Source organism: Genypterus blacodes, unplaced genomic scaffold (genome assembly GCF_046128005.1).
Source record: "Genypterus blacodes isolate CSIRO-AG114 ecotype Tasmania unplaced genomic scaffold, CSIRO-AGI_Gbla_v1 ptg000063l_1, whole genome shotgun sequence".
Classification (NCBI taxonomy): Eukaryota; Metazoa; Chordata; class Actinopteri; order Ophidiiformes; family Ophidiidae; genus Genypterus; species Genypterus blacodes.
Window position 1 is genome coordinate 41,056 of NW_027466875.1, and position 26,460 is coordinate 67,515.

Consider the following 26,460-nt stretch of genomic DNA (forward strand, 5'->3'; position numbering starts at 1 on the left):
GTTAGCTGTCATCTGTCTGTACATGTCCCTATATGCTGTATCTCTTTATATTTATTAGTTTTTTTGCCTCTGTCTTATTTCTTAGTGATTCTGTATGTAATGTCTATTCATATACATTTTTCAAACTACCACTTTTGTCTTCATAGGTTCCCTGTAGAACACCACATATTTTATCACACAAACAGAGGAGTAAATGGTAGAATAAGTCGGCATTCACTTTTAATCAATAAACAGAAGCAAACATCTATTATAATAGGTATTATACAACAGCTGTTTTGCATATTGATCCCCCAAAGCCTTGTGCACAGTGTTTTTACATCACAGTTTGTTCGCTTATCTCAGCTCTCAAATACAGCAGATTTCATTAAACAGCCTGATTGCCACAGAGAAATGTAGACCGTATTGGAACGTATGGAACTAATCCATTCAGTTCAAATTAAAATGTGGCAATCCTTCTGTAGCAAGACTTGCATATAATTTCAGTAGTATCTATCAAACTGTTCCCCTTTATATTCCCATGTGCTGAAACCGAAAATTGGAGAAAGCTTACAAAACTTTGATCCTGATGGCCCCCATCCTGGAACCTAGAGGCTGCCCCTCAGTCAGACTCCAGCTTGTTTGGGTCTCTCACTGCACTAATCGATATCTCTAAAACCCACCGTATGAAACCTCCTACCTTCATAACTGTACTACCCATTCCACTTCCACCTCGCCACACCAGCCTCCCAAACCCTCCACCTACAGCTGTTACCTGACCCCCCATCTCTGACATCACTGTGCCCACATAGCCTTCACTCTGCTCCCACAGCCTTCCCCCAAAAATCCTCGTCACCCACCAAGTATTGTCCAGTGCATCACCAAAAATTCCCAATGTGTCCCCGGCCAGGGTGCCCATTCCGGTGACACCGGTGAGGCAGCTGTCCAGCAGGGCGCCCACCATGCAGGAAGTGCAGTAGTAGGCACAGGAGAAGCAACTCCCCCCAACACCCAGCACCATGTCCGCAGTCGTGCCCAACCCTGACAAGAGGTCGGAGGTCAGCAGATGGAACAGAGAGAAGGTATCTCCGGGCAGTGCAGACAGAACTCCAAGATGCTCCTGAAGAACGTAGCCAACCTGCATCAAAATAAGACAATAGCGTCACTTTGTGTGTTACCAATGACGCCACAGACAGGCCGGAGGGAGTGTAACCAACCGTCACTCCCCATTCCAGTCTGCGGGAGGAGCAGACAAGAATAAAGGGATGAAAACTGAGCACTCGCAAAATTAGCAAACTGATCTGTAGCCGTCCATAAAAACCCAATTTTATTCGATTTTATGATGCAGATAAACATGTCAGAGCCCATTTCTCCAGGCCCTTTTATTATGTTTCTCTAATAACTAATTGTATTCCATTTCAGGGCGTCTTTTTGGCATCAGGCCTGGGGCGGTGGATTTAAATCGATATTATTATAACTCTGGTTCATTTCAATGTCAACATATAATAAGAAAAATGAAATAAAAGAAAATGTCTGCATTAAACTGACAACTCTGTGATTTTAGAGTCATCTAATGTGGTGACTGATCTGAGTGGAGGCCGTGTTCTGTTAAAATATCGATGTGATGCATCTGTAATGTATTATTATTGTTGTTCATCATCAAGATTGAATTGATTTTTGCAGGTGTCTCTTACATTCTTTTCATATCAATCTAAATGGTGCATTGAGTGGCATCACCTGTCCAGGTAACCGTGTGAAGGTGGAGAACAGAGGGTGCAGTGGGGCTTTAAGGAGAGACATGGTGCTGGAGAGGATGTAGACCAGAGTGCTGGTGGTGTTTGCGTCTGTCTTTGAAGTAGTCGGAGCCGTGTAGTCATCTGAGGACTCAGCAGCTTCGGATCTGACAGCCTCTGAACGTGTCTCACCATCTGGCTTTTCACCGCTGCTCTCTGATGCCACCGTCTCTGAAGTTTCAGCATGTTCTTCCTCAGGCTGAGCACCAAGACTTGCCGCTTGTGCTTCGGCAGTTGGATTTTCTTGGCTCTCTGCAGCTGATTCTTCTTCTGAGCCGGCCTCTTCCTCTCTCTTATTTCCTTCCTGATGAGATGCATCTGAATCAGTTTCTTTTGATCCTGTGTCTGCACCGTGAAGGCCCACCATGACCTCCACTGCCGCCCCATTTACCGCTCCACATCCTTCAGTGAACAGCTCCGCCACTCCTAACATCTCCTCCAGCTCCTTCACACTCACTTGCTTCTCCCCTTCTTCTGTGTCTCTGATTAGGGCCACAGTGAAGTCACCCTTTCCCTCTGGGACAGCACAACACACTGCAGCCCACAGCAGCTTTGCCTGGCACTCCTCTCCTCCATCCCCTGGAGCTCCAAGTCCTCCTGCCCCGGTCAGAATGAAGAGATCTCCTTCTAAAGTGCCACACTGAGGAGCAATGCTTGACCGTACCAGTGCTGTGACCACTGAGTCCCAGTGTTGCATAGAGGAGAGGAAGGGAGACGGGCCTCCGTCTGGCCTGAGGAGAGCTGGCACTGCTACTTTAATGGCATCTTCTTCCTTTAAATAGAAAACAAAATCAACTGTGTTAAATTATTGATACACGCGCTCATAATAAATCTATGTAAGCATTTTAACTATCTTAGAACTTGATTGTGAGAGTATATAGAATGATTTGAAGTTATGTGCTGCCACTGTACAGTTTTATAGCACCTTCACTTCTCACTCTGTTATATTTCAGAGGAAGATATTGTACATTTTACTCCATCTGGCTGCAGTTACAAGTTACTGCAACTTTGAAATTGAAAAACAAATAAATTCACAAGATGGATGAGTAAAAGCTTTGTACCTCAGCCTCGAGTGCACACTCGGTTTTAGAAGTGATCTCTAAAGTATCTTATACTCTGAACACAAATACATTTTGCTGCTAATAATACAGTGCATGTCCTTGCACTTGAGGTCAGTCACCAGAGTTGATTCATTGTGTACTGATTGCATTGTAGAAATACATTGAAACTGCATGAACATTAAAACATGTATCTGCTGTAACACTAACAAGCCCATCATAGAAAGGCAGATCCATTCAAACAGCACTATAGATGCGTCCTTACCACGAGCTCTGCCCCCTTCTCTCCCTCTCTCTCTGTCCATCCATGGCCGAGATGAAAGGCAGAGTAGACAGCTGTGTCACAGGTCGGTTTGTACAAACTTGCAAGCGCCTGTCCCCCGGGCAGCGTGTGGCAGAGGGGGCGCAGAAGTGGCGGTGCAGGGGCTCCCCGAGGAGGCATCTGTCTGTAGAAGCACTGGCTGCAGAGGGTAAAGTCTGGCTCTGAGTTGTCCTCAGCTGGAAGAGACAGGCCCAGGCCTAGCACTGCCAGAAACCATCCAGCCATAGCAGCTGCACTGACAGCAGCAGGACACAGCATGGTGATGATGAGCTCAGCAAACCCCCCCCCTCTCTTTGCAACCACACACAAACCCAGCGAGAGGGAGAGGCTTATAAATTATCCAGAGGTTTCCGTATTTAGATGGAAAAGATAAGGTGGCCCTGTTAGGCCAGCTCTTGTTATGGTTTATCGCCTCCCTCACTTGATTGTTCGTCTCCCCTTCAGTTTTGTATCTCCAACCATGTCTGTCTTCTTTAAATGTCAGCTGTACTCTCAGAGACTCAGTGTGTGTTGCAGGCACGATCTTGCTTACTCCTTCCTTTCCCTTTTGCTGACAACTTCGCCCCCTCTGTCAGTTCCACCCTCTGACTCAACCCTCTGGCTGTACCCCTCCCACTCATGCTCTCTATGGTTACACCTTTAATTCCGCTGGCTGTTAGGTACACAAGACAAACCCACAGCCAATAAGAACTTTCAATCTGTACCTGTAAGTCTGGATTTACAAACAATGCAGTTCCACATGAGTTAGTCACTTGATTGACAAGCTCAGTTGTTCATTTTGCTTCCTGGAGCACCCTGACTGGGCTGTATCAACGTATAATTGCTACGATACACGTCTGTATCTCGCAGCGTTGCACACACTGGAGAGTCGTGTGAAAGAGTACTAAATTTAACTATGTTTTTTAAGTATCACTCTCCATGAAATCCTCATTAAAGCTTAATCCTGACAATGTCAAATGCACGGGTCACTGTCCTGTCCAGAGTGCAGTGAGTCTTGAATGCAACTTTTTCAGACAACCCACAATCCCTTTGATGGTTTGGGGTTTGCAGATTGTCTTCCTAAACATTACCCACAGGCCTGTTGAGACATGAACCTGGCAAAGGAGTGTCACATCCAAATCGAGGAATAACAGTAATTAGCATTTTATCTCATAACCTTATCTCCAAGTTCATGTGGGTAAAGTGAACACCAAACTACCTTTTTTCCCCCCTCTTTCTGATCTCTGGGAGAGGTGGAATCCAGTCCAGCTGCATTGCTCAAGAGTTGCGAGCCAAACTTACCCCTGGGCCTCAGACAGTGTGGTATGAGGACTCTTAACATTAAAACTGTGTAAACTGTGTGCAATAACAAATGTTAGAATTAGATGCTTGTGCTCAGATTACTGCAGTAATCAGTGTGTCAATCTAGTGTCTGACACTACACTACACGTCTGACACTCACACAGCTATCCACACACAAGGGTTTACCTCTAGGGCTGAATTTAGCTCTGGAATGAGTTTTAGGGTGTGATCTTTAGGGTGGGGCACTGAATACAGGACATTATTAGTGACAGCATAGCAATTTTGAAGTCATCAGAAACTGTACAATGTGAGCAACTTGTGTAAAAGTGTCTCTGCAGCATGCTGTCAACAGAGTCGATCGATCAAACTCAATAATCCATGGAGTTTAAAGCCCTTAGTCAACAAAATGATAGCATTTTAATCAAACCCATTATGGGTGCAAATACAAAAACATCCGTTAACACTCAGTTTTGGCATCCTTTTAGAAAAACCACATCAAAATAGTTTGAAATGACAAAGTTTTATTGATCTACAGTGTGTGTGTGTGTGTGTGTGTGTGTGTGTGTGTGTGTGTGTCCTCACAAGCCTGGTGTGCTGGTTAGACAGAATACTGCGACCGAATAATTGTGTGTGTGACCGACACACCCAGGTATTGTCACAGTGCACTGCTCCACAAAAAGATGATCAGTCAGCAGCTGAACCTGTGTCAGAGGTAAAATACCCAAACACTGCAGGGGAGGTTTCTCAAGAGCTTACAGACTGTGAGCTTGGCGCCGCTTAAAATTACACACAGAATATTTGAGAAGCACATTTCTTGTTGGGACATTGCTTTGGGAATGATGCTGCAATTTTAGAAAAAGTCCACATGGGGGAGCCGGTCTCTCTTCTGGAAATTGTGGAATGGGCGGCTGTATACAGAAACACACAATCACATTCTTTTACACTCTCTCTCTCTCTCTCACTCACTCACACTCTCTCTCTCACACACACACATGCACGCAAAATATATATACAACCCCTGCATCCTTATCCAAACACACAGGCTCACTCATTCGGGATATCAATGACCAGTTCAGCCTCGTCTCCCTCTCCTCGGTCTTCATCTCCTCTGTCACTGTCCACATCACTATCCCCCTCCTCTTCAGCTGCATCTCCACTAAGCATTTGTCTGGGCACCCAGCTGAAGGGGCCACTGGACGAGGGAGGAGCTGTCATAGGAGCCACCACCTAAATAGAGCGCGGAATAAAGCAAAGATGTTAAGAATGAGAGAAGGAAGATGGTTTATAGAATGGAGGAAACAAGGGCAAAGCACAAAAAAGTCACATGACCTGAAAATGATTTCGCTTTCTAACATAACTGTATTGAAAAATGCCTGTTTACTAGATTGCCATTATGTTTCAATACTAAGCACAAACCTCCACCCAGGCTGCACAATCCTCTAAATGTACTCAACAAAAGGAAACATTTGCATTTTTAAATCTGCACCTGGATGAACTTCTGGACTTGTGAGCCATTTTACTATCCAAGAACAAACAGGATGACCAATTATAGAACACAACTGTGACGCCGCACATGGAGCAATGTTCAGTTTGCAGCATGCTGACACTGAAACGTCTTTGCTGTATTCCACGATACAGCAGTGACGAGGGGACACATGATGAGTGTGTATAGTGTGTACAATTACAGCAGATTATAAAGACGATGAACATGGGAATATGATGGCTGACACAGATAATGTCTTGGTAGAGTGTACAGCATGTAAACAGTGAATATGGCGGTCCAGGTGTGAGAACTGTGTGTGTTCATAAGTGAATTCTCCCCACTTCCTCTCTCACCTTCCCTGATGTCTCTTTCTTGTTTTTGGGAGTCTTTGTTTTTCTCTCTTTCTTCATTCGTTCAGCTGGGGGAGCCAAATACTCTGGTGGGAAGGGCATCTGCCCAACACACACACAGGCCCCAGTTTGCCAAATGACCACACAAACACACATGCGCACAAGCAGAGGCAATTGACAAGACACACACACACACACACAAACACACAGAAGAATGTGAAGTGCAAAGACAGTGGACACATTTTCAGCGACAAAACAAAACACAGGAAGAGATAAAAACACACGTGAATAAAATGACAAAGCTATCAAATTATAGAAGTAACGTCAAATCAAAACAAATATTATGGTTGCTGATGAGAAGATGATCAAGGCAACAATGCTACTGATGCAGGCTGTACTTGGAAAGAGGAAGAGGAGACAGGAACTCACGGTGTTGAGGTAGGGTCCAGAGCCAGAGGACTGTAGAGGGTTTACAGCAGGACGGGACAGCAGGGACAGATGAGGGGACGACGAGGAGGGGATGCTCGCCCCGGGACTGCTCCTCCGTCTGGAAAGGAACAAAACAATTAACATAAGACGTGTAAAAACACTCAAAAAGAGATGCTCGGTGGTTCGGTTCAACTTTATCCACAAGCATGTCACAGACAACATCGCTATGGCAACAGAGGGTAACAGACTTAAGGCAGGACCGATTAAATACTAGTTTCACAGGATGCACAGGAGAATAACTTTATGTTTTGTGTATTAAAGAGGCAGACTTACTTCTTTGCTCCCTCTCGCTCTCGTTCTCTCTCCCTCAGACCTTCAGCTTCACTGTTCTCTGAAGAAGCTGTGGCGTCTGAATCTGCAATACAAGATGAGTAGAATGTAATACGCAGCTTTATTGTAGAAATAAACATTTAACCTATTATATTATTGTAGCTACCAGATGAGTCCTCGTCGATCCTCTCATACTGCAGCAGTCTGTCCAGGAGAAAGCTGGAAATCACGGGAAATACCGCGTTATTTACTCAAGGAAACATGATGGTGTGTAACTTAAGAACATTTACACACACACACAAACATTCACACCTTTTGTCTCTGGACACTTTCAGAAGCTTCCTCTGAGCTCTTCTCAGCTCCTCCTGAAAACATTCCTGCTCCTAAAAAAAGGACAGAAAAACGTCATTGTTGCAGCGGGAGACGCAAACATTTACCTTTCATATTCAAACAAACCGGAAGAACAAAACTTTACTCACATAAACAAGAAATTTCAATTTTCTCTTGAGGTTCTTGTATTTCCGTTTGTAGTCCACTTCGACGTCCGCTTGTCCGTTCATGTCTGAAACGTGACAGATAATTAAACCCGGAGTTCTGTAGGTTAAACGTTTAAGACGGAGGAGATAAAGCAAAACAAAGTGGAGGTCAGCTAGCTAAGCTAATCACGTTAGCTCGCAACTGTAGCTGCACGCAGTTAGCAGTTACGCCGAAACTGTGCAGCTGCGAGTTTCACGCACACACAAACTGAATTATAATAGAATTATCGCTTCAATAATCTCTGCAATTCATCGTTTATTAACAAAGACAAACAGCTGACACCTTTAGCTTGAGTCTGTCTGTGCGACATGCTCTTGTTTACTTGCGTGACGTCATTTTCATGCGTCCCAGCAGAGCAGTCCTTTCTCTTCCAAATATTGTTATATGATTAGATAGATAGATAGATAGATAGATAGATAGATAGATAGATAGATAGATAGATAGATAGATCATGTCAAAAGAATATAATATATCATTTATACATTCATGTACTTAAAGTCGAGTAATAGCTTTTATTATGTGTTTATCACACAGCAGGCCAGGGTGTGTTTACTGCCCCATTCACTGTCCCAGTCATTGCCCAACAAACACACAAACACACACACACGTGCCAGCACTCTTACTGCATTGTAGTGTAGAGTTTGCAGCCCAACCTCAGTTCAGCACAGTCACCCTGCACCATGAATTATAGATGAGGAACTCTGGCAGGGATGAGCAAACTGCTTCTGCACTCTCTCTCTCTCTCTCTCTCTCTCTCTCTCTCTCTCTCTTTATAGTTTATAAGAGGTTGGTTTACTTAAAGACACATTCCCCTATTCCATTTCAAGGACACAGAATCTCACAGGGCGGTTCTCATCAGCACCACTCCATCACATGAACAATATCTTCCATGACCTGTCCATCATTTTAAACACATTCTGTCAAATCCAGCCCAGATAGTTTTTCAGAAAACTTGCTATCTCCTATCGAATTTCAAATGAGGCTGTCTGGGTGTGTCCATGCTGCATGATGCAGAACAGTTTAGAGAGAGGTTAAAAAGGAGAACGAGAGAAGGCATGTTGCCGATCAGGTACAGGACTCCGAAGAGGAAAGAGAGCAGAAATGCTGACTACTCTTTTCAAAACAGTGTGCCCGCCCCACACTGACAAGATGAAACCCAGTGGGGCACAGAACTGCATCCTTTATTTAACTACCAAAGCGAGCAGTGTAACAGCTCTCTGATGCCGCACAGGATCTTCTCACAGCCTCTGATATTAATAAATGTCCCTATAAATATAAACAACATTGTCTCCCTTCCAGGGCAGATCAACTCCCATATGAAATAATATCTGCTGGACTGGCTGCTTCTCTCCACTGCCACATTCTCCTTTGTTCCCAAAGACATAGGCAGACAGAAATAGACTCTTCTGCATGTCTACTGCCATAAATCTCTGCAGCCAGTCACCCAGCCAGCCAGCGAGTCAGCCCGCTCCCCTGGCTGCCACAGTCATCTGCCTCCCTCCCACCCTTAGTTACTCTCGTCACCTTTTTAATGGATCCATATATTCTCGAACCAGGCTGGGGATACTGATCTGTGCATGTCAATGTATTTTCCCTGATTAATTCTCTGCTCGGATGTATGTCCTTGTTAGTCTGATCAGTGTCGTTTGCTGTGCTTGTTGTTGTCATTCCCTCCTAAATGTCATTCTCCCTCTTAATCTCTCGCTCTCTAATTGCAACTCCCCAAGATCCTTCTCTATTTCTTTTTTTGTCCTGTTATCAGAAATTGGAATGTACCCAAACAATTACACTAAAGACACCAACAACAACTGCAATAACAAGCTTCTCTCAAATCAAAAGGTAAGTTTCACATTTTAAAGTTTCCACTTTCTGTCAGATTTTCTCTCACAATATGATTGTTTTTAATTAACAGCTTGTGTTTCATAGAAAAAAACAATGTACCATTCCTCCTCTCTGTGTATCTTGTATCAACCTTTGTGCCCTCTGTACTGTGTGTGTGTGTGTGTGTGTGTGTGTGTGTGTGTGTGTGTGTGTGTGTGTGTGGGTGTGTGTGTGTGTGTTTCAGGAAAAGCTTGTCCAGGCTATTAAAAGAATCAAGCATGGGGTAGATGAGTGCAGGGAGGCTGAGAGAGAGACGTACTCAGATGCAGTGCAAGTTGAGGTATTGTTGCATTATGAATGATTCTTATTTTCCAAAATATATTCTTCTCATACAAACACAATAAGTGATAATTTATGCAACAAAACTGTTATTGTCATATCCACACATTACATTTTCGGAACATTTAATCTTCTCCTCGACCTTTCAGAACAGCTTTGATGCTCTGGAAAGGGAGATCAGTGCTGAGTTTCAGAACCTCCATCTCTTCCTGGAGGAGGAGGAGTGCAAGGACCTGGAAAGACTGAGGAAAGAAAGAGTGAAACAGATAAAGCAGCTGAAGGAGCGAGAGAGGAAAATAGCAGAGCAAGGCAGAGACCTGGAGAGAGCGATCGCAGTGCTGAACAGCAAACTGGCCGAGGAGGACAGTCCCAGGCTGCTCAGAGTGAGCCACATGTGCTTTCTGTGACAAAAACAAAGACATTAGCAAACATCAGACATCCATTAGGATTCCCGTTTGATATGGTTGGATGTAATCATCATTACGTTTCAGAATGGCATAGATTTAATGCTGTAAATGTGGAATTATGGTGAGCTAATGTGTGAGTGGGGAAAGAGGAGGAGGAGGGAGGGAATAGTTTGGACCATAAAACATTCTGGGCAGGTTGCTGGCAGATGATTTAGTTCTGACTTCTGTAGCTTTTTAGCAAAGTGACCTAAGCTGAGAAGCAACTCTAAGTCCATCAATTATAGACATTGACTTTACTTACCTGCTTTTCTAAATCTAAATCAATTTCTCATTTAAAAGTGCAGGAATATATTACTCAGCACACAAGAATGGGCAGCAAGGAACTCTTAAGTTAACTGGAGTTTAAACTACAACATTTGTTTTGACATCATCACTAAATGCTGTTTTTCAATGACAAGAAAATGTCTAACCGAACAATTTTTTCGTTGCAGGAAATTCAAGATCTGATAAAAAGGCAGGTTAACAAACTAACTATGTTCCCTCCAACTCATTCATCTTCGTCTATGCATGTTTGCCTTTTCCTCCCATTTCTGCAACACCATTGACATTACATCACCCACCACATCCAGTCCAACCTATGACCACTCTCCCTCCTGTCCCCTCTGTCCCCTCTGTCCCAGCAGGTCACAGGTCAACGTCATCCTCCCAGCAGAGGTGGAGATGGAGGTGCGCTCTGGCCAGTTTGTGGGGCCGATCCAGTACAGGATCTGGAAGCACATGAAAAGCTGCCTCTACCCAAGTATGAAAGGAAGCCAGCAAAAGTTTAGGATAGCACATTTAATTCCCAGGGAAATACAAAGTAGTTCAAAGAAAACAGACAACATTTTTAGATTATATAATGAAATATATTCACATTGCAGCACACCTAATGTAATCTGTAGTAGTAGAAGTAGTTCAGCAGCGAGGAACATTAAAAATGAAAGCAGCATCAACAAGCTTTGATTGAACCTCTGCAACAATGTAAAAGGCCTCTGACAGCGGAAAAGCTCTGATAGGCTCATAATTAACAAGCCTGTCAGTGAGGATAAGCACTGATGAGACGCTTCATTATAAACTGACATTCTGAGTTAACTGTTGTATTTGTTATGCCTAGCTCATTGGATGATACTCAAACAAAACCACAGCTACAATGTGACACAACCAATATGTGCCTACAGATATTACATCCGTGACCTTTGACCCTGAGACAGCCCATCCTAGTCTGTCCCTGACCCAGTCTTGCACGTCGGTGTGGTTTGAAGAGGACAAGGACACAACGGAGTGCCAGGTCAACCCGCGCCGGTTCCACTACTACTACTGCGTGCTGAGCCACCAGGGCTTTAACACGGGGCGGCACTACTGGGAGGTGGAGGTGGGCGGGAAGACGGCTTGGAGGATGGGCCTGGCACGGGAAGATGTCCAGAGAGGGGAGATGGACACCACTGGCACGTCCAGCGGTCTGTGGACTCTGGCCATGAAGGGAGGAGTCCTCCAAGCCTGCACCGACCCAACGCCCACCGATATCAACGTCTCAGCCCGCCTGGTCCGCATTGGAGTGTTTTTAGACTGTGAAAAGGAGGAGGTGTCTTTCTATAATGCCGTTACCATGGCACCACTGTACACCTTTGACATAGGAACGGTCCTGGTTCGTCTGTTCCCTTTTTACAACCCATGTGACGCAGATGACGGGAAGAACGCGGCGCCGATTAAAATCTTTAGCCCGTCGCTATGATAACTGTTCTTACTGACTTGAACACTGATGGAGATGAATAGTGCAATAAAAGTGTTTGATTTATTGTTCGCGGAGTTAACATGATTATATTGTCTTTCCGCTGTTTGTGATGGTGGAATAATTTGGTAAAATTCTAATGAAACTGCAATAGATTAAGATTGAATATAGTCATTGCTTTAACCAAAATTAGATTTCTCTGTATTTTCACAGTTATTTCACTGCAATCGGAGGCAAATGTAGTGTTTGCTGATGGTTTGGTGTGTAAAGGATCCACAACAGGTGGCAGCATTATGATATCACAGTTTATAAATATCTGTTTTGCCTGCTCTGGCATGTCCTGGCCTGGCTATTGAAGCTCTGCGTGAGAAACAGGCGGCAGGATTAGTGTGACCCGGGGCGTCGACCGAGTGATAAAATGACACTCAGGGTGACACTGAGTGAGGAAACTGACTGCAATGGACACAAAAACACCCCGCGTGTAAGAGTATTTGACCAAATTCAATCGCCCCTGCACTGCAAGTGAAACAAACAAACAATGACAACATGGCAGCCGATGTCACATTCTCTTGTTTATTCTTAGTATTCATTTAGACATGAAATAAAGAAAGAAACCATTTTCTTTACAAAACATCTGTATGTAGTGTTGTGCAAAAAGGGAGTACGGAGAGAACATCACACCCAGGCCAGAAGTAAACAGAGAGGATCAGATCACATAGTGCAAGGAGTGCCAGTGGTAGTGGATTCTATCGGTGTGGGTATCAAAGCGGCATCTCTCTGGCACCAGTTACGTATACTGACTCTAGTCCCACCACACTCCTTCGTCTTCGAGATGCTTGTAATGTGTAAACCAAAGGCCTCCTTACTACGCTCCATCTGCCTCTGTCAGATCTTCACACACTCCCCTTCAATATTAGTCACTGAACAGACGCGGAAGTCAACATTCTGTTAAACCATTCACTCTTCTCACAGCGTCGCCTCTGACAAAGCTTTTGTCAACCATCCACACGCTCAGAACTGTGCCACTGACTGGACTCCATGGAATGGAGGACAAACTCTCATCTCATCTGTAAGTATTTCTCCTTACTTCCAAGGTCTCAAAGCATGTTGTACACCATATTAAGTGTTACCCGGGTTCAACAAATCCTCATTCTAGGTCAGTCAGTGGCATCAGCCTGATCAATCAAATGTGCAAACTATTCCCCCCCAGTCTGTTAATACCCACCTAATATACAATATAAGAAAAAAAAGTGCCATCAAGAGTGTCGGCTCGTAATAAAACACAAGCCAAGTATCCACTGAATGTTTCAGGCACTAAAGTAAAGACAAGATTCAAACAAATATCTAAAAGTTACAATATCCTTTACAATTTTTGTGGCTTTAAACACATTCACGCTCATGACGACAACACAGCACTGTTTTCACATTGCGAGACAATATAAGCAGGCACATGGATACCTTACACACACAATAGATGGAGAAACACACATAAGGTACAGTAGTTCCATTCTGTACAAATTGCCTATGCATAGGGTCAACACACACACACACACACACACACACACATACACACATACACAAACGTGACAATGGCAACATTAAACCACTCGTCCAGTCACACACACGGACACAACTTGTTTTTAGGACAATAAGAGTTTTTTTATGACATCTTGTGGACATGCTGCAATCAACAATTCATAGTAAAGTGACACAGGTTAAACACTTTGATACCATTTGTAAATATTACGAGGGTTATGTAGTGAGTATCATCTGATTGGAATAGCAATAATAGAAGAGATTTGATCTAGAGAGATCTAATATAGACTCAATGGATTTTTACAATATTTGGTTGTTAAATTAGTTCAAAGAGTTAGTGAATATTAGTGTACATAGTATATAATATGTGAATATATTCTGTATTATGGATTTAAACTTGGTGAGAAATTGAAATTAGTCTTATTTATTATTAAATATAATACAACAACCATTCTATACACTAAAACATTCAACCTTGAGGGGCTAACTGACTTATACATGCAGTATTTACAAGGCTGGAGTGTATGTGTGTGTGCGTGTGTGTGTGTGCGCGTGTGTGTATGTGTGTGTGTGTAAAGGCCGATTTTAGTATTGCCCAAATAGGTTGAGGTTCCTTAACAGAAACAGGGTTAAAGTTAGGCTGGAAATGAGAAAGGTCCATGTTTTGTGTGAGATCAAACATCAATAATCAATGGAATACATTTTCCATGTTTCCATACATGTGAGCTCGCCTTCTCATCCTGAATGTCTACTTAACATTGAGGCACCTTGAATTTTTATGTAGTTTTTCCTCTTAGTTTTGCCAACGACTGTATTCATTTATCTTCTTATCAAATCTGACATCTAAACCGGTATTATCTTATGGCTTTAACGATGCTGTCACATCATCAGTTCTAATTTTATTGTAAGAAAACTATCAGTGAAGAAAGTTATGAAGAAAGGCCAGCTGGTTGGAGATGGATCTACTTCCTATAGTTTTCCTACTGAGTTGTGTTGTTTTGTGCTTCTCTCAGAGGTCCAAAATGTTTTTTGGTGATTTTGGTGCACAAACGGAGACTTTCACTGCTGGTCACTTAGAAGTATAGGCATGCACCTGGTCTCATTTAAAAAGAAAAGGATCTGTACACCTCTGTAACACAAGGCTTCAAAAAAAAGGCTGAACTTCCTCCAACTGAAACTCAAACACACACACAGGTCAGATGGTGTGGTGGCACAGATAGAGGCAGGGCGGTTTGGGGAGTCGTGCAAATGGTGAGATGTTTCACCTACTGTAGACCTAAGCATCAATCTTTAAGTGTTAATGAACGTTGGCGCACAAGGCCAAAGACAGAGGAAGTCATCGTTTTATAGTCCGTAAACCCCAAGTGTTCACTGGACTTTCTGCTAGCTGGAACATCCAATCAAAGCGTAATAATAATAGGATTTCATAGATCCAGCAGGATGGTCAGATCACAGACTGTAAGTGGATGATCCAGACACAGGGGATCCGTCTGCACAACACATTTTAATCAGAGCAGATATCCACCGGGAGTCCGGATCTCAACCTCAGAGACGATAAATAATGCAGTTAGTATTCAACGGAATCGTGCATATGTATATTTGAGGCCAGAAGTCTGAAACAGTTGCACAACATCCACAGTTCAAATCTGTACACAGTTACACACACATTGGTATGGTTGAGACGCCAGCAGCTTCATTATGTATGACCCAGAGTCAGAAAATCATGCATTTTGTCGGTTTTCAATCCATGCTGATGAGGACCAAGCATCTAGATGGGTCATAATGGTTATTTTAAGGTCCAATGATTTTAGTAATTTAATGAAAGGTGTAAACCCCATTGTGTAAGAAAAGACCTTAAATGAAGTTAACATTTCAGCTGTAAACTCTGCAAAGAATTGAATTTGCAGTCTGGCAGTTTTACTGTGACGTTACCAAAAAAGGCTGCGAGAGGTGTACAACTAAAATGTTTGACAATCGAGAGCCACATGTGTTATTGAGTTATGTGAAGTGTTTCTGATGGAAAAGACTCTACATGTTAGAGATATAAGATCAATATCTAGCTACTGTTGTGGTTCAGGCATTAGACACATTCAGCTCCTCGCCCCAGTGGTGGTTTCCTCAGTGTTTGGTTGGGGGTGTTGGATTGTCTACAGTGGTGGTAGAATGGAGAACATCTGCTGGGCTTCCCTCAGGGTTTTCTCAGGCTCTGTTTTCAGGTGGTGGTGGAATCCTCCGCCCCCGTGCCCTCTGTGCTGACACCCACTTTGGCTTCCTTCAGCTCCACTTCAGGGGTTTTAGGAGCAGCTGCTTTTGGAGCTGAGCCTCCGTTTAGATCGCCGTGGTCTGGGCTTGGTTTGGAGTCTGGCTCTGGTGTACCGTTGGTGATGGGCACGGGCTCTGGCGTGGTGGCTTTGGGGGTCTCAGGCGTGGGAGTCAGGGCTCTCTTAGTTTCAGCCGGTGAGGGGGTGAGTTTAGGAGTAGCTGGCTTTGGCTCTGGGCTTGGGCTTGGTGCAGGTGGCTCAGGTGTTTTGGCTTCTAGACCGTCTCCAGGGCTCGGCTTAGAGACAGGACTTAGGCCAGGCTTTGGCTCAGAGCTGGGTTTAACATCTGCTGGTTTAGGCACATCCAGTGTTGATTCTGCAGACGGCTCGGGGGATTTCTTGATCTCAGGTACCGGGCTACGTTTAGGTTCAGCGACTGGACTTGGTTGAATTTCCAGAGCTGGTGGAGCACTGGGCTTGGTTTCAGGGGCGACAGAGATACTGACTGATACAGCCTCGGAGTCCGGGTTTATATCAGCAACCTCAGTGTCAGTGTCCAGTGGGAGAGCGGTCGTATTAAATCCAACGCCGGAGTCACTGGTGTCTAAGTTACCAACTCCAACCTCCTTAGAGGAAACCTCCAGACCCTGAGTCCAGAGGGAGACGACAAAAGCATGTATAACAGCACAAAAATTAAAAAACATTCTCCAGGACTCATTTTGTATTAAAGATTGAAAGTCTTACTTTAATATCCACCTCAGTGCTTTGAGATTTCTCTGTATTGTCGGCCTGAGAATGCTTCGAATCTTCACTCATTTTGGTGATGTTCTTGACAACCTGTTACACACACACACAATCAGCAATGGGTAACACACATTGTATCTTTTCAAAAGCTACAATATGAAGTATTTGTGCTGCTACAGTGTTTTGAAACCAGCTGCTACTGAACAATGTAACACTGATGCAATTGTTTTCCACCATGTCAGGACAGAGAGCGTCTTCACATTGCCGCTTGTACACTTTGGCCTTCCAACCTGTCTGAAAGCCTCTCCTTCGTCCTCTTTGCCAGCGTTCTGAGCGATCTTCTCCAAGGCGGCGGCTCTTTTTGCCCTCTTCTTCACTTTGATCAGGCAGGACAGCAGGCACACCAGCAGAAGGAAAACCAGCAGGCCCAGCAGAGCAATGATGGCCACATACAGCGACTCTAGTTTGTAAGCTGGGAGGAGAAGAGGAGAGAGAGAGAGAACAAAGGACAGGAGTGGGCAGGGAGACAATTCAACTGACCTTTCACTGACTTGACTGGTTGAAATTCCAGTACATGAATACAGACAAAAGAAATAGTTTTAGCTTTGCATCACTGAATTATGCACTGTACAACAAATCCTCCATACAATGTAAACCTAAACCTTAATACGGCACAATATCAGAATTACTGTAAAGGTTAAGACCATTTAATTATAGTTAACAGTCAGTTTAACTGGATTCCACAAAAATAGCAACCAGGTGTCAGTGTAAAATTAACAATGCAATGTTGTCATTACAATATCATATTCTGTACCATTTACATTTGACTTCTGCTTATTTACTTTGAATCCCACTCACTTCACCAGCTATCAAAACAAATGAGAAACACTGGAGAGTTCTTTGAAACAAAATATATTTTTACTATTTCGGTTTGCAGTTTTCAACTATGTCATTTTAATTTAACTGTTAATTTGTAAGTTGTGTACATTAGCTCCATTTTGTTTCTATTCCCATTACATCTTCAACCGTTCATTCTTGTTTCCTTACGTTGTATTTCCAGGTAGACGCTGGACACAGGAAAGCCCAGTATGTCCGTAACTTTGAACTGGCCTGCATCTGAACCCTTGACCTGATCCAGAAAGACCAGAGACCCATCCACTGAGAAACGTTCCTCAAGACCCAACTCTGCTGGGGCCTGGAGTGACAACACAAACACCTAGATTAACCTTCAAATATGTAAACCATGATCCGGGGAGCAGAAGTGTAGCATCTATGAATGTTGTAATAGCCATAAGGAACTACAAGCCATTTGGGAAAAAAACAATCTTGAAAAGAGCATTAACGCTGACATGATGAGTCATAGTGTCAGTAAATCTCCATTAGCATTATTTGTAAGCAATAACAGGCTGTAGTTACATCTGTTACTTCTCCCTTGTCCAGCAGCAGGCGGGGTGTGTGGTCATAGTCGGGGATGTAGTACAGCTGAACCAAGGAGCTGTTGAGTATCAAGTTGATCTTCAGTGTTGTACCGTAAGGCAGCTTCTCAAAGTTTTGGTGCTCTGAGACACAAGCACAGGAAAAGGAGGATGGAATAAAGACACGGTTGTGTTTACAGGCCTGTTGATCATCTACAACGCATTAGTCTGCTGGAGCCCATTAACATTTAGCTCTTTAAAAAGCCATTACGCCTGACAGAAGGAGGGGGGATAACCAGAGAGAAAAACATCCTGATGGACAGCACTCATCTTTGACAACGGTGCGGAGAAACACTCTATCTTCAATTTTCTCCTTCGATTATAAACTCACCTCTGACATTCAAACACACTTTCCTTTTGATTTCGCCATCGGCATCCCTGACGGTGTAACTTCCCTCGTCGGCGCCTGTGACGGCGCTGAGGGTGACGTGGCGTTCGTTGACGTCAATGCGGCCCTGGTAGCCTTCTCGGGACAGTTTGGTACTGGTGAGCAGCACCAGAGCAGGTCTGCAGGAGGAGATGGTAAAGAGGAGCCACTTGACTTAACTTCACTCTCATTTGGAGATATACAGTTCATAATAGTGATCCCTTATTGGGTTAAATGACATGTAGTTTTTACCTGGATGTCAGGTTGGCCTCCACAGCACTGGGTCTGTACTCCAAGGTGATGGGAGGAATTACCCCAAAGAGCTGAATATGGAAGCTGTCACCATATTTAATGTTCTGCTCGTTGGGGCAATCTAGAGGAGATGAAAACAGAGCGGTGAACAGTATCTGAATACAAGGAGAGAACAAAGTTAAAGCTGCGGCATGTGACATCTCCTCATCTATACAATGAGTGCTTTTACCATACAAAGAAAGACGACAAAGGAAGTGAGTAGAACGAAAGAACAGAGCATGAAGAATAGGAGGGTGAGGACACAGGGCCAAAAATAGAGGGAAAGACAAGATAAAGACAGGAAAACAGCAGGAAGGGAAGAGAAGAAGAGTGGGTTGGTGGCTAAAGAGCTGCGTAATTACTGCCTGGCAGCTCCTGCATGCTCTTACACACACACACACAGAGACACACACCTCTTCATCAACACATTACCCGCTCCATATGCCTCATCTTCCAAATATTGGCACTCTACAGTTGTCTTCATCCATGCTGAGCTCAAGCTCTTCCCTCCTCAGTGTGTTTGAATATTTCCTCCCTTTCTGGCGCATGTGTGTGTGTGTGTGTGTGTGTGTGTGTGTGTGTGTGTGTGTGTGTGTGTGTGTGTGTGTGTGTGTGTGTGTGCGTGTGCGTGTGTGTGTGTGCGCGCGTGTGTGTGTGTGTGTGTAATGTAATTGCATTGTGAAATATTAATCTTAGTAGAGAGTAAACACAGCTTCAACCAGCAACAATCCCAGCACACACAGGATGAGTGATTCTGAGGCTTTCTTGGCTGCTGACTGGAATTACTGCATGATTCAATCAGACCAGATAAACACGGTGGTAATAAAACTCTGACACTCATTCAAAGACACAATATACAAGGTTTACATTCCATTCTGCCCTTGTATCTCTCATAGCACCTGTTTACGTCCACCAGCTGAACCCCAACATTGACTTTAAGGAAACTGGATGAATGTACTTGACCGGATTGTGACTTTCAACATGTCAAACTACTGCAAGGAAGAAGAATAAGTGTTTGATTAAGGAAAATAAAGGCATCTAAAATCTAAAATATTGTACTGTAGGCTTTTCTTTTTACATTGAAGTTGCTATAGTGATTATCAAAATCAAAACAGTAGGGTATTTTATCTCAGAAAATAAATTTAAACAAAGAAATGAGTGATATAAGCCCCACACATTTCAGAATCGCTTAACATCTAATATTATAAATCATAAATATAATGTTCAGGTTCAGATTTGTAATTTTGGTCAAACCAACGTGTGGGCTTTATGTGGATCAGACACTGATGCAATGGAGTCACACTCCCAGCAGAGGGCAGTCACAAATCTTCCTCCAGTGCTGCCCATTGCACACACAGTACTGCACATCATTGACCTGTGGCACACACACGGCTGAATAATAGATGATTATCTTCAAATAACAGTTTATAATGTGGAATGACTTGTGGAGCATCATAGAGGAAGGATTGCAGAGATAATTGGTACTGATTAGTGACATTAGTGGCTCAATGAGATTTTAAATAGGAAATTGAATTGAGAGTCTAACAAATCGTAGGAATCTCGTATCATATCCTGTCGTCGAGCCATCCTGTACCTCGGACTATGAGTGTGATGTGTCTGACGTCTTCCGGCTTCTCGGCGTTCTTCACCGTGTACACGCCCTCGTCTCCCTCGTCAACGGAATTCAGGACGAGCAGGTGGCCGTTGAGATTGGCCCTCTTGTTGAGCACGTTGCCGCCCCGCATCAGGACGGCATCAGGGGAACGAGGAGCGGACCTGTTCCGAAACGTGACCTCCAACTTCAGCGAGGGCAAAGGGATGTGGAAGTCCTCCCCGTGGAATAAGGTGATGGAGTCCTCATTCACTTCAACGGACACAGACAAGGAGGAGAAAGCAGCCATAAACACATACAAGGTCAAGGACATTTCTTCATTTCTTATTTATGAGTGACCTCAGAGAGATGCACTGACACGACAAATCTTACCTTTCACAGGGGCAGAGAGCACTGTGGGTAAACATATACAGAGAATACTAATTAGACCAGAGGTTTAAGTGAAACGGGTGTGTGTATGAGTATCAACACACACAATCTCTAATCTAATATTTCGACATACCTGAACTGAGCAGGAGGCTGAATGCGATCCCACAAACTGTCAACATCTTGGCTGATTCTTGCTGCGTCTAGACAGAGAAACAGAGAATCAAGACGAGTGTGAGAAAGTGTTCCTCCATTCACAACAACATGGTGATCAGCTGCCTTCAACAGATGTGCAAGTGATGTTGGTTGACTCAGCATGACAGCATCTCTGGATGATACCACCCTATAATAACCACCATACGCTCATCATAAATGTTCTGGTGATGAAGAGGTGATTTTGAGATGTCGCTGCTTTGCATTCTTCACACACACACACACAGGCAGTCACCTTTCATTGGGAAGGACATCCGCCGGTGTAAGGGCAGTGAAGCTTATCACATCTACACAGCAAATCTACTTTATGGATGAAAGCTGCCTGGAGGCGGAGCAAACACACATTTAAGGTTTGGAAAGAACCCCACTTAAATCTATTAGGTTGATAAAATGGTTTAAATGTAATCTATTGGTGCAAACCCAAGATTCAGATCACCTCCAAATGAAATCAGATGTTCTTGGCTCATGGCTGATCTGTTCACCACATCTGATGGAAATCTGCTCAGCACTTTTGGAACGCTACACAACAGACTGACTGAAAGAATTGTTATACATTTTTGGAAAAAGGAAACGGTGCTTAAACATCAGCATATAAACAACAAGATGTCATGTACTGTGTTATTAGAAATTATATATAATCCTCTAACTATAGCACAGCTGCTTCTCTATCCATTTGCATCATAAACATCATAAACATCTTGCCACAGGATTCATGGCACCCTTGAACGTCTTAAACATCATTTCTCCTGAGCCGTACCATCATTACGTTTACTGCAGAACTTAATGAGGAGCACAATGCCTGAGCTAATCAGTAATCCGGCGTCTGTGCAAGAAAAGAAGAAGAAGAAGAAGAAGAAGCAAGCATCAGCACGGCTCCATTGCAATCAGAAATGAGCAAGGGAACAGGGCAAACATCATTTCCAAAGCAGTGCGTGAAGGTTTGTGATGAGATTCTTGATTAATTGCAGCCCTGAGGGGATATTGATGATTTGAACTGAATCGGTTTCTCCTTTGCTGATACATCAGATGGGTCTGCACAAAAGAAACTTTCCTGCGGTTTGATTTATAAGGCTCAGGAGGAGACCGCGAGGAAACACCTGCAGTGCTCACAGTCAGATACTGCAGCAACTATTAAACTTGCAGCCAAGATCTACAGTGTGTGCCACCAACGTGTCCTCATAAGAGGGAGGGTGTGTGTTCTTCAAGCTCACTTCATATAATACGCTGCTTTTAAAAGACACATCTGAGACTTTACTCCTTTGTCCTTATCCAGGATTGTGCACTAAAAATCCTAAAATTACTATCTAAAAACCTCCCTGAAGAGATTCTATCTGCAGACCATCCTGCTGTCCCTCTAAATTCAATTTACCCTCCATTGCCGAGAGGTTATTATTGGACTGCGGACACAAAAAAAACAGCCTGTGGTGCAACTTCTGTCAAGAAAGCCATTAGGACTTTATACATCTCAGTTCAATTTATAATCAGGGTCAAACATAAAGGTACGGTTAGTGCCAGAGCCACACGGACAGGAATGCGGATCTAACACAAGTCCTGCAATCTAAAGGTCACATTACAATATTTGCATTTCTACAGCAGGGCCGCTTGACTTTGGATCACTGTCAAGAATTTGTCTATTGATTATGCGCCTGATTTAAACACTGGGAATAATTCATGGATCTGGGGATGATTGGAAATGCGCATGGATCTGAGCAAATGATTGGCTAAGAGAAAAAGGAAAAGAATGAGGGAGAGAAGGGGGGAGAGGAGGGGGGAGAGGAGGGCAAGCATCACTTTTTCTGCAACCCTGTGTAGGTTTCTTAGAGGAATTCTGATTATTTGCAACACTGGGGACATTATAACAACGTGGCCTGCACGCGTTCTGCTGCACTGATGCATCTGAAGCTACACATTTTGCAGAAAAGAGATTCTGCTGTGGTTTTCGTTTACAAAGCCCACAAGGGGACAGGGAGGGGAACACCTGCAGTGCCCACAGTCAAACTTTGCAGCAGCTAATAAATATGCAGTGCAGTTTAAAGACGCTCATTGTGGCGTAGTAGCTCCCGTAACACACCCCATTCATGCTGGAGATGATGAAGCATTAAGCCTTCTTCACACTGTGTATGAGTGTGTGTGTGTGTGTGTGTCTGCCACTTGAGTAAGTGTCTGACTAGAATGCAGGCCTGCAGCAGAGAGACCCTGATCCTTCATCGTTAATGAAACACAATAACATTTCAGTGCACAGCTATGGAACCTAAAAGCAAAACCCATTTCATAGAATCTGAAACAAAATCTAGGACAAAGCAGCATCACACAGAACAGCGTCTCTTCCTTGTAGACAAAGCCGCTGTGTCCTTTGCTGCAATCATCTTTACAACTCACATTACTGTGTGTAACTCTATCGGAGCAGTCCCCATTTTAGGGAATTTTCTTGTGTTTTTTTTAGTGTCTTTGTTCAATTTGAACCCTCATTTGACACCATAGATTCTAACAACTACTGTAGAAGAAGAGCAGCCGCTGACCGCCACACAGCCGTCAGCATTTAATTACGGTGATCTAACATGTGATATGGGTGGCTGAGAGGAAAGAGGCGAGTGAGCCGTGTCCATCTGTCGGTCACAGCAGCGAGGCTGGATGAAGTCACGCCGATTGATCTGACGCCTGCACGCCGGAGTTTAGACGCAAATACACAAACATATCTTTTGTTTGTTTTCAGGAATCTGAGGGTGGACGCGACACAACACCACCTACCTCACAAAACACAAGCACCAAAACACGCACGTACACACTCATTCACACCGTCCTCAGGGCTATAAAGCACAGGCTGGAGGACACAGACAAATATGCCATCTGCTCTCCCTCCCTGATTCTCTCTCCCTTTACGAAGTTTCACTCCTCTATTCTGCCTCATTGGCGTCTCTCTCTCTCTCTCTCTCTCCTCCCTTTGCCCCTTTTCCTCCATTTTCTACTTTCTGTCCCCATTCTCACATCTGTAAGTGCCACTTCCTGCTGCTCCTTCCTTGACTCCTTGTCCCTTTCTATTGTCTTCCTTAACTCCCTCTAAGTCCCTTTATCAATCCGTTGTCCACTTGCTTTCTGTCCCCCATGTATGTGTCCTCTCAACACAAATCCTCCCTCCCTGCATTAGGGCATCTCATCATCAAGTCTCTTCATCATGTCTCTTTCATCCTGTCCTCCTCCTCCTTACCTTATATAATCCAAGCCACTGCATCCTACTGAAGTCAAAGCCTGTGTCTGTGTTCCTTCTAACTACAGGCTCGGTGCTCACTGGGAGGACAGACAGGTCTTTGTCCAGGGTTTTAAAGAGGCGGAAATGCCTTCAGTGACTGCAGATGCGAGATCGCTACAAAGCTTCTCTGTGTCTTAGCCTTCATCGTTTCGCTTTCATTCTCACATTCGTCTGTACCTTTTATCACAGTAATGAGGAGGAATGACCGTATACTGGACTCCCTGATGATCGGGAGGTGCTCTGCCCTTGAGAGACATGTACAAGCGCGCGCGCGCACACACACACACACACACACACACACACACACACACACACACTCGGATGCACCGCTGCAACCTTTTTCGCACAGCGTCAGACATTTATAAATCATGAGACCTCAAAAAAAAGAAGAAAACACCGCCTGCTGCACCAGGAGAGCAGGACACACACATGTTCAAGAGCGTTCACCTTTCACACACTTATTGGATTTCAATTTGCTGAAATACGGTATCTTACAAATTCACATGGCAGTTTCATTTCCCAATGACCACAACTGTCCAAACTGGCAGCGTTTGCAGGGATTTGACCCATCTCGTGTTTCAGCTCAGCAGAGTAGAGGGAGCTGATGCAGGGAAAGAGACTCGTGTCTAGACTGAATCCACGAGCACAATGGCTAAGGTTCGTCACGCCGATGCTGCTTGCATTACGTTTTTCATTTCACTGTTATCTACTTTCCTTTAAAGCCGGCCACAGTGGACTGAGGGGTGAGCCAGGTTTCTACCATACTGCTTAGAACCTGCCAGAACAATTAAAAATCAGACGACATAGAGGGAAAAACAGAAGGAGAGAGGAGCGTGCGGTGGAAGTGTATGTACTGACACACACACATTAAAGAAGGCTGAGAGCACCGGAGATGTGCAGCTTGTTCATTCTGCAGTTGAGATAATTACGCAGACAGAATGGGATCATCTGGGAGCCGATGCTCTCGTGTCTTGAGGCCTTCATGCAGTTGAAGCCACAGTCTGTCAGCAGCAGACTGCAGGAAGGACACAGCTTGAGGAGTGTGGCTGGATGGAGCATAATGGATCTATATGGATGCCATTATCAAACTAATTGTTACAAGCATGCAGCTTATTGGATTGTAGGACTTATACACATTATACAGTATGAAGGGAAGGCAGCACATTAGAAAGAGATTATTAAGATTATTATCATTGTTATTGATCATATTTGTATCACTGTTGTTATTCTTATTATTGTTATAAGGGTTGTTGTCATTCTTATTATTGTTATAAGGGTTGTTGTTATTCTTATTTTATATAATGTGGGTTTAAAATGAGGTTTGGATTAACCCATTTTGAAAATATAAGTAATATACTTTAATATATAAGTTTTTATTTGCATGACATGCTATGATTTCTTCTGCGAGCTGAAAAATAAATGACCTGAAGCTAAAATGAGCGGCGAGCTGCCGGTGCATCCCGGCTCCATCCCGGCTCCATCCCGGTTCCGCTCAGTCGGTCAAGGAGAATGTTTCAATCCTCACACCCTTGACCGTAAACGCCTAATGTGATTGTTGTCCTATAAATCTGGAAAGCTCAAACTCTCGTCTCCCGTCACCTCCGGGCTGCGACCATCACACAGCGGCGCGTCTTTACCGAAAAACTGCAGAATTTAACCCATCGCGCTCCAGACACATTTGGGACACATGCATAAGAGAGACGGAGGGGGAAAAGCAGGTGTCTCACCTTTAATTGCTTCGGATGGAGCCGCGGCGCATCGACGCGGAGGTGTCGGGATGCTCTGGGATGAGGGGATCGGTGTGAATGTTGCCTGGCTCTCCCTCGTCGTCTCCCTCCTTCAACCTCGCCCCCCCAAGAGCAGCACTTCACGACTAGGGCTCAACATTTGGATGATGTTCAGAATATGTCGGGTTGCGCTGCGCTGCGCTGCTCAGCTCGGCTCACTCTCGGAACCACTCGACTCAGATCGTGAAACACCGGCCACCCTTTTCCCCCCCAAAAGACACCTTTTGGTTTAGACTGACAGTGAAGTGGGGGGGGGGGGGGGGGGGGGGGGCATCAGACAGGCAGTGTGCAGAGGATACAAGACATGACGAGACTACAAATCCAAACATTGACACTGGCTGCAGTCTGGATGCTGCTGGGCGATGTTCATAACAGTTGTATGACTGTGTTAGTGTGTGTGTGCAGGGCGGACTTAGGGAATCGGCGGGTGGGGGGGCATTACAGGATTTAAACATTGTCACCATTACATTGGTTTATAGTTTTGACATCCAGGGATCAGCAGTATCGTCTATGTTATTAGTGCTCATCGTTTGAGAACATATAATGAAATAAATGCAACTCACAGCAAGGAGGTCCTGGATTTGAATCGGACCGGGGCCCATTCTATTTGGAGTGTGTTGGGTCTTCCATGTCTTCTTGGGGCTCCCTCCTATTTCCTTCCACCTCG

At 44.2% G+C, this 26,460-nt stretch overlaps 3 protein-coding genes across 3 annotated transcripts; all 3 read right to left on the reverse strand.

The window, feature by feature from the left end:
- Positions 1–190: 190 nt before the first annotated feature.
- Positions 191–3,749, reverse strand: LOC143004022 (uncharacterized). The gene is made up of 3 exons (XM_076154862.1): positions 3,093–3,749; positions 1,714–2,541; positions 191–1,114 (listed from the first exon to the last, which is right to left on the reverse strand). Exons 1-3 carry the CDS (start codon positions 3,405–3,407, stop codon positions 599–601), a joined length of 1,659 nt encoding a protein of 552 aa, XP_076010977.1. The 5' UTR covers positions 3,408–3,749; the 3' UTR covers positions 191–598.
- A 1,182-nt stretch (positions 3,750–4,931) lies between these two features.
- Positions 4,932–7,919, reverse strand: ino80e (INO80 complex subunit E). Its single transcript, XM_076154857.1, has 8 exons — positions 7,842–7,919; positions 7,502–7,584; positions 7,335–7,405; positions 7,189–7,241; positions 7,026–7,107; positions 6,693–6,810; positions 6,267–6,365; positions 4,932–5,657 (listed from the first exon to the last, which is right to left on the reverse strand). The coding sequence occupies exons 1-8, from the start codon at positions 7,867–7,869 to the stop codon at positions 5,475–5,477; spliced, it is 717 nt and encodes a 238-aa protein (XP_076010972.1). The 5' UTR covers positions 7,870–7,919; the 3' UTR covers positions 4,932–5,474.
- A 6,876-nt stretch (positions 7,920–14,795) lies between these two features.
- LOC143003864 (uncharacterized) lies at positions 14,796–20,469 on the reverse strand. Its single transcript, XM_076154623.1, has 8 exons — positions 20,163–20,469; positions 18,530–18,650; positions 18,242–18,417; positions 17,861–17,994; positions 17,483–17,630; positions 16,681–16,907; positions 16,436–16,489; positions 14,796–16,338 (listed from the first exon to the last, which is right to left on the reverse strand). The coding sequence occupies exons 1-8, from the start codon at positions 20,467–20,469 to the stop codon at positions 15,643–15,645; spliced, it is 1,863 nt and encodes a 620-aa protein (XP_076010738.1). The 3' UTR covers positions 14,796–15,642.
- Between the last annotated feature and the right edge of the window lie 5,991 nt (positions 20,470–26,460).

Excerpts from the sequence above, each read along its gene's own strand:
- LOC143004022 (XM_076154862.1), bottom strand. The coding sequence starts at position 3,407 with ATGCTGTGTCCTGCTGCTGTCAGTGCAGCTGCTATGGCTGGATGGTTT. Across the intron at positions 2,542-3,092 it reads AGAAGGGGGCAGAGCTCGTG|GAAGAAGATGCCATTAAAGT; the intron begins GTAAGGACGCAT and ends TTCTATTTAAAG. Across the intron at positions 1,115-1,713 it reads TCACACGGTTACCTGGACAG|GTTGGCTACGTTCTTCAGGA; the intron begins GTGATGCCACTC and ends ATTTTGATGCAG.
- ino80e (XM_076154857.1), bottom strand. The coding sequence starts at position 7,869 with ATGTCGCACAGACAGACTCAAGCTAAAG. Across the intron at positions 7,242-7,334 it reads AAAGTGTCCAGAGACAAAAG|CTTTCTCCTGGACAGACTGC; the intron begins GTGTGAATGTTT and ends CGTGATTTCCAG. Across the intron at positions 6,366-6,692 it reads CTGGACCCTACCTCAACACC|ATGCCCTTCCCACCAGAGTA; the intron begins GTGAGTTCCTGT and ends TGTGTTGGGCAG.
- LOC143003864 (XM_076154623.1), bottom strand. The coding sequence starts at position 20,469 with ATGGCTGCTTTCTCCTCCTTGTCTGTGTCCGTTGAAGTGAATGAGGAC. Across the intron at positions 18,418-18,529 it reads GAGGCCAACCTGACATCCAG|ACCTGCTCTGGTGCTGCTCA; the intron begins GTAAAAACTACA and ends CTCCTCCTGCAG. Across the intron at positions 16,490-16,680 it reads GCAATGTGAAGACGCTCTCT|CATTCTCAGGCCGACAATAC; the intron begins GTCCTGACATGG and ends GAAGATTCGAAG.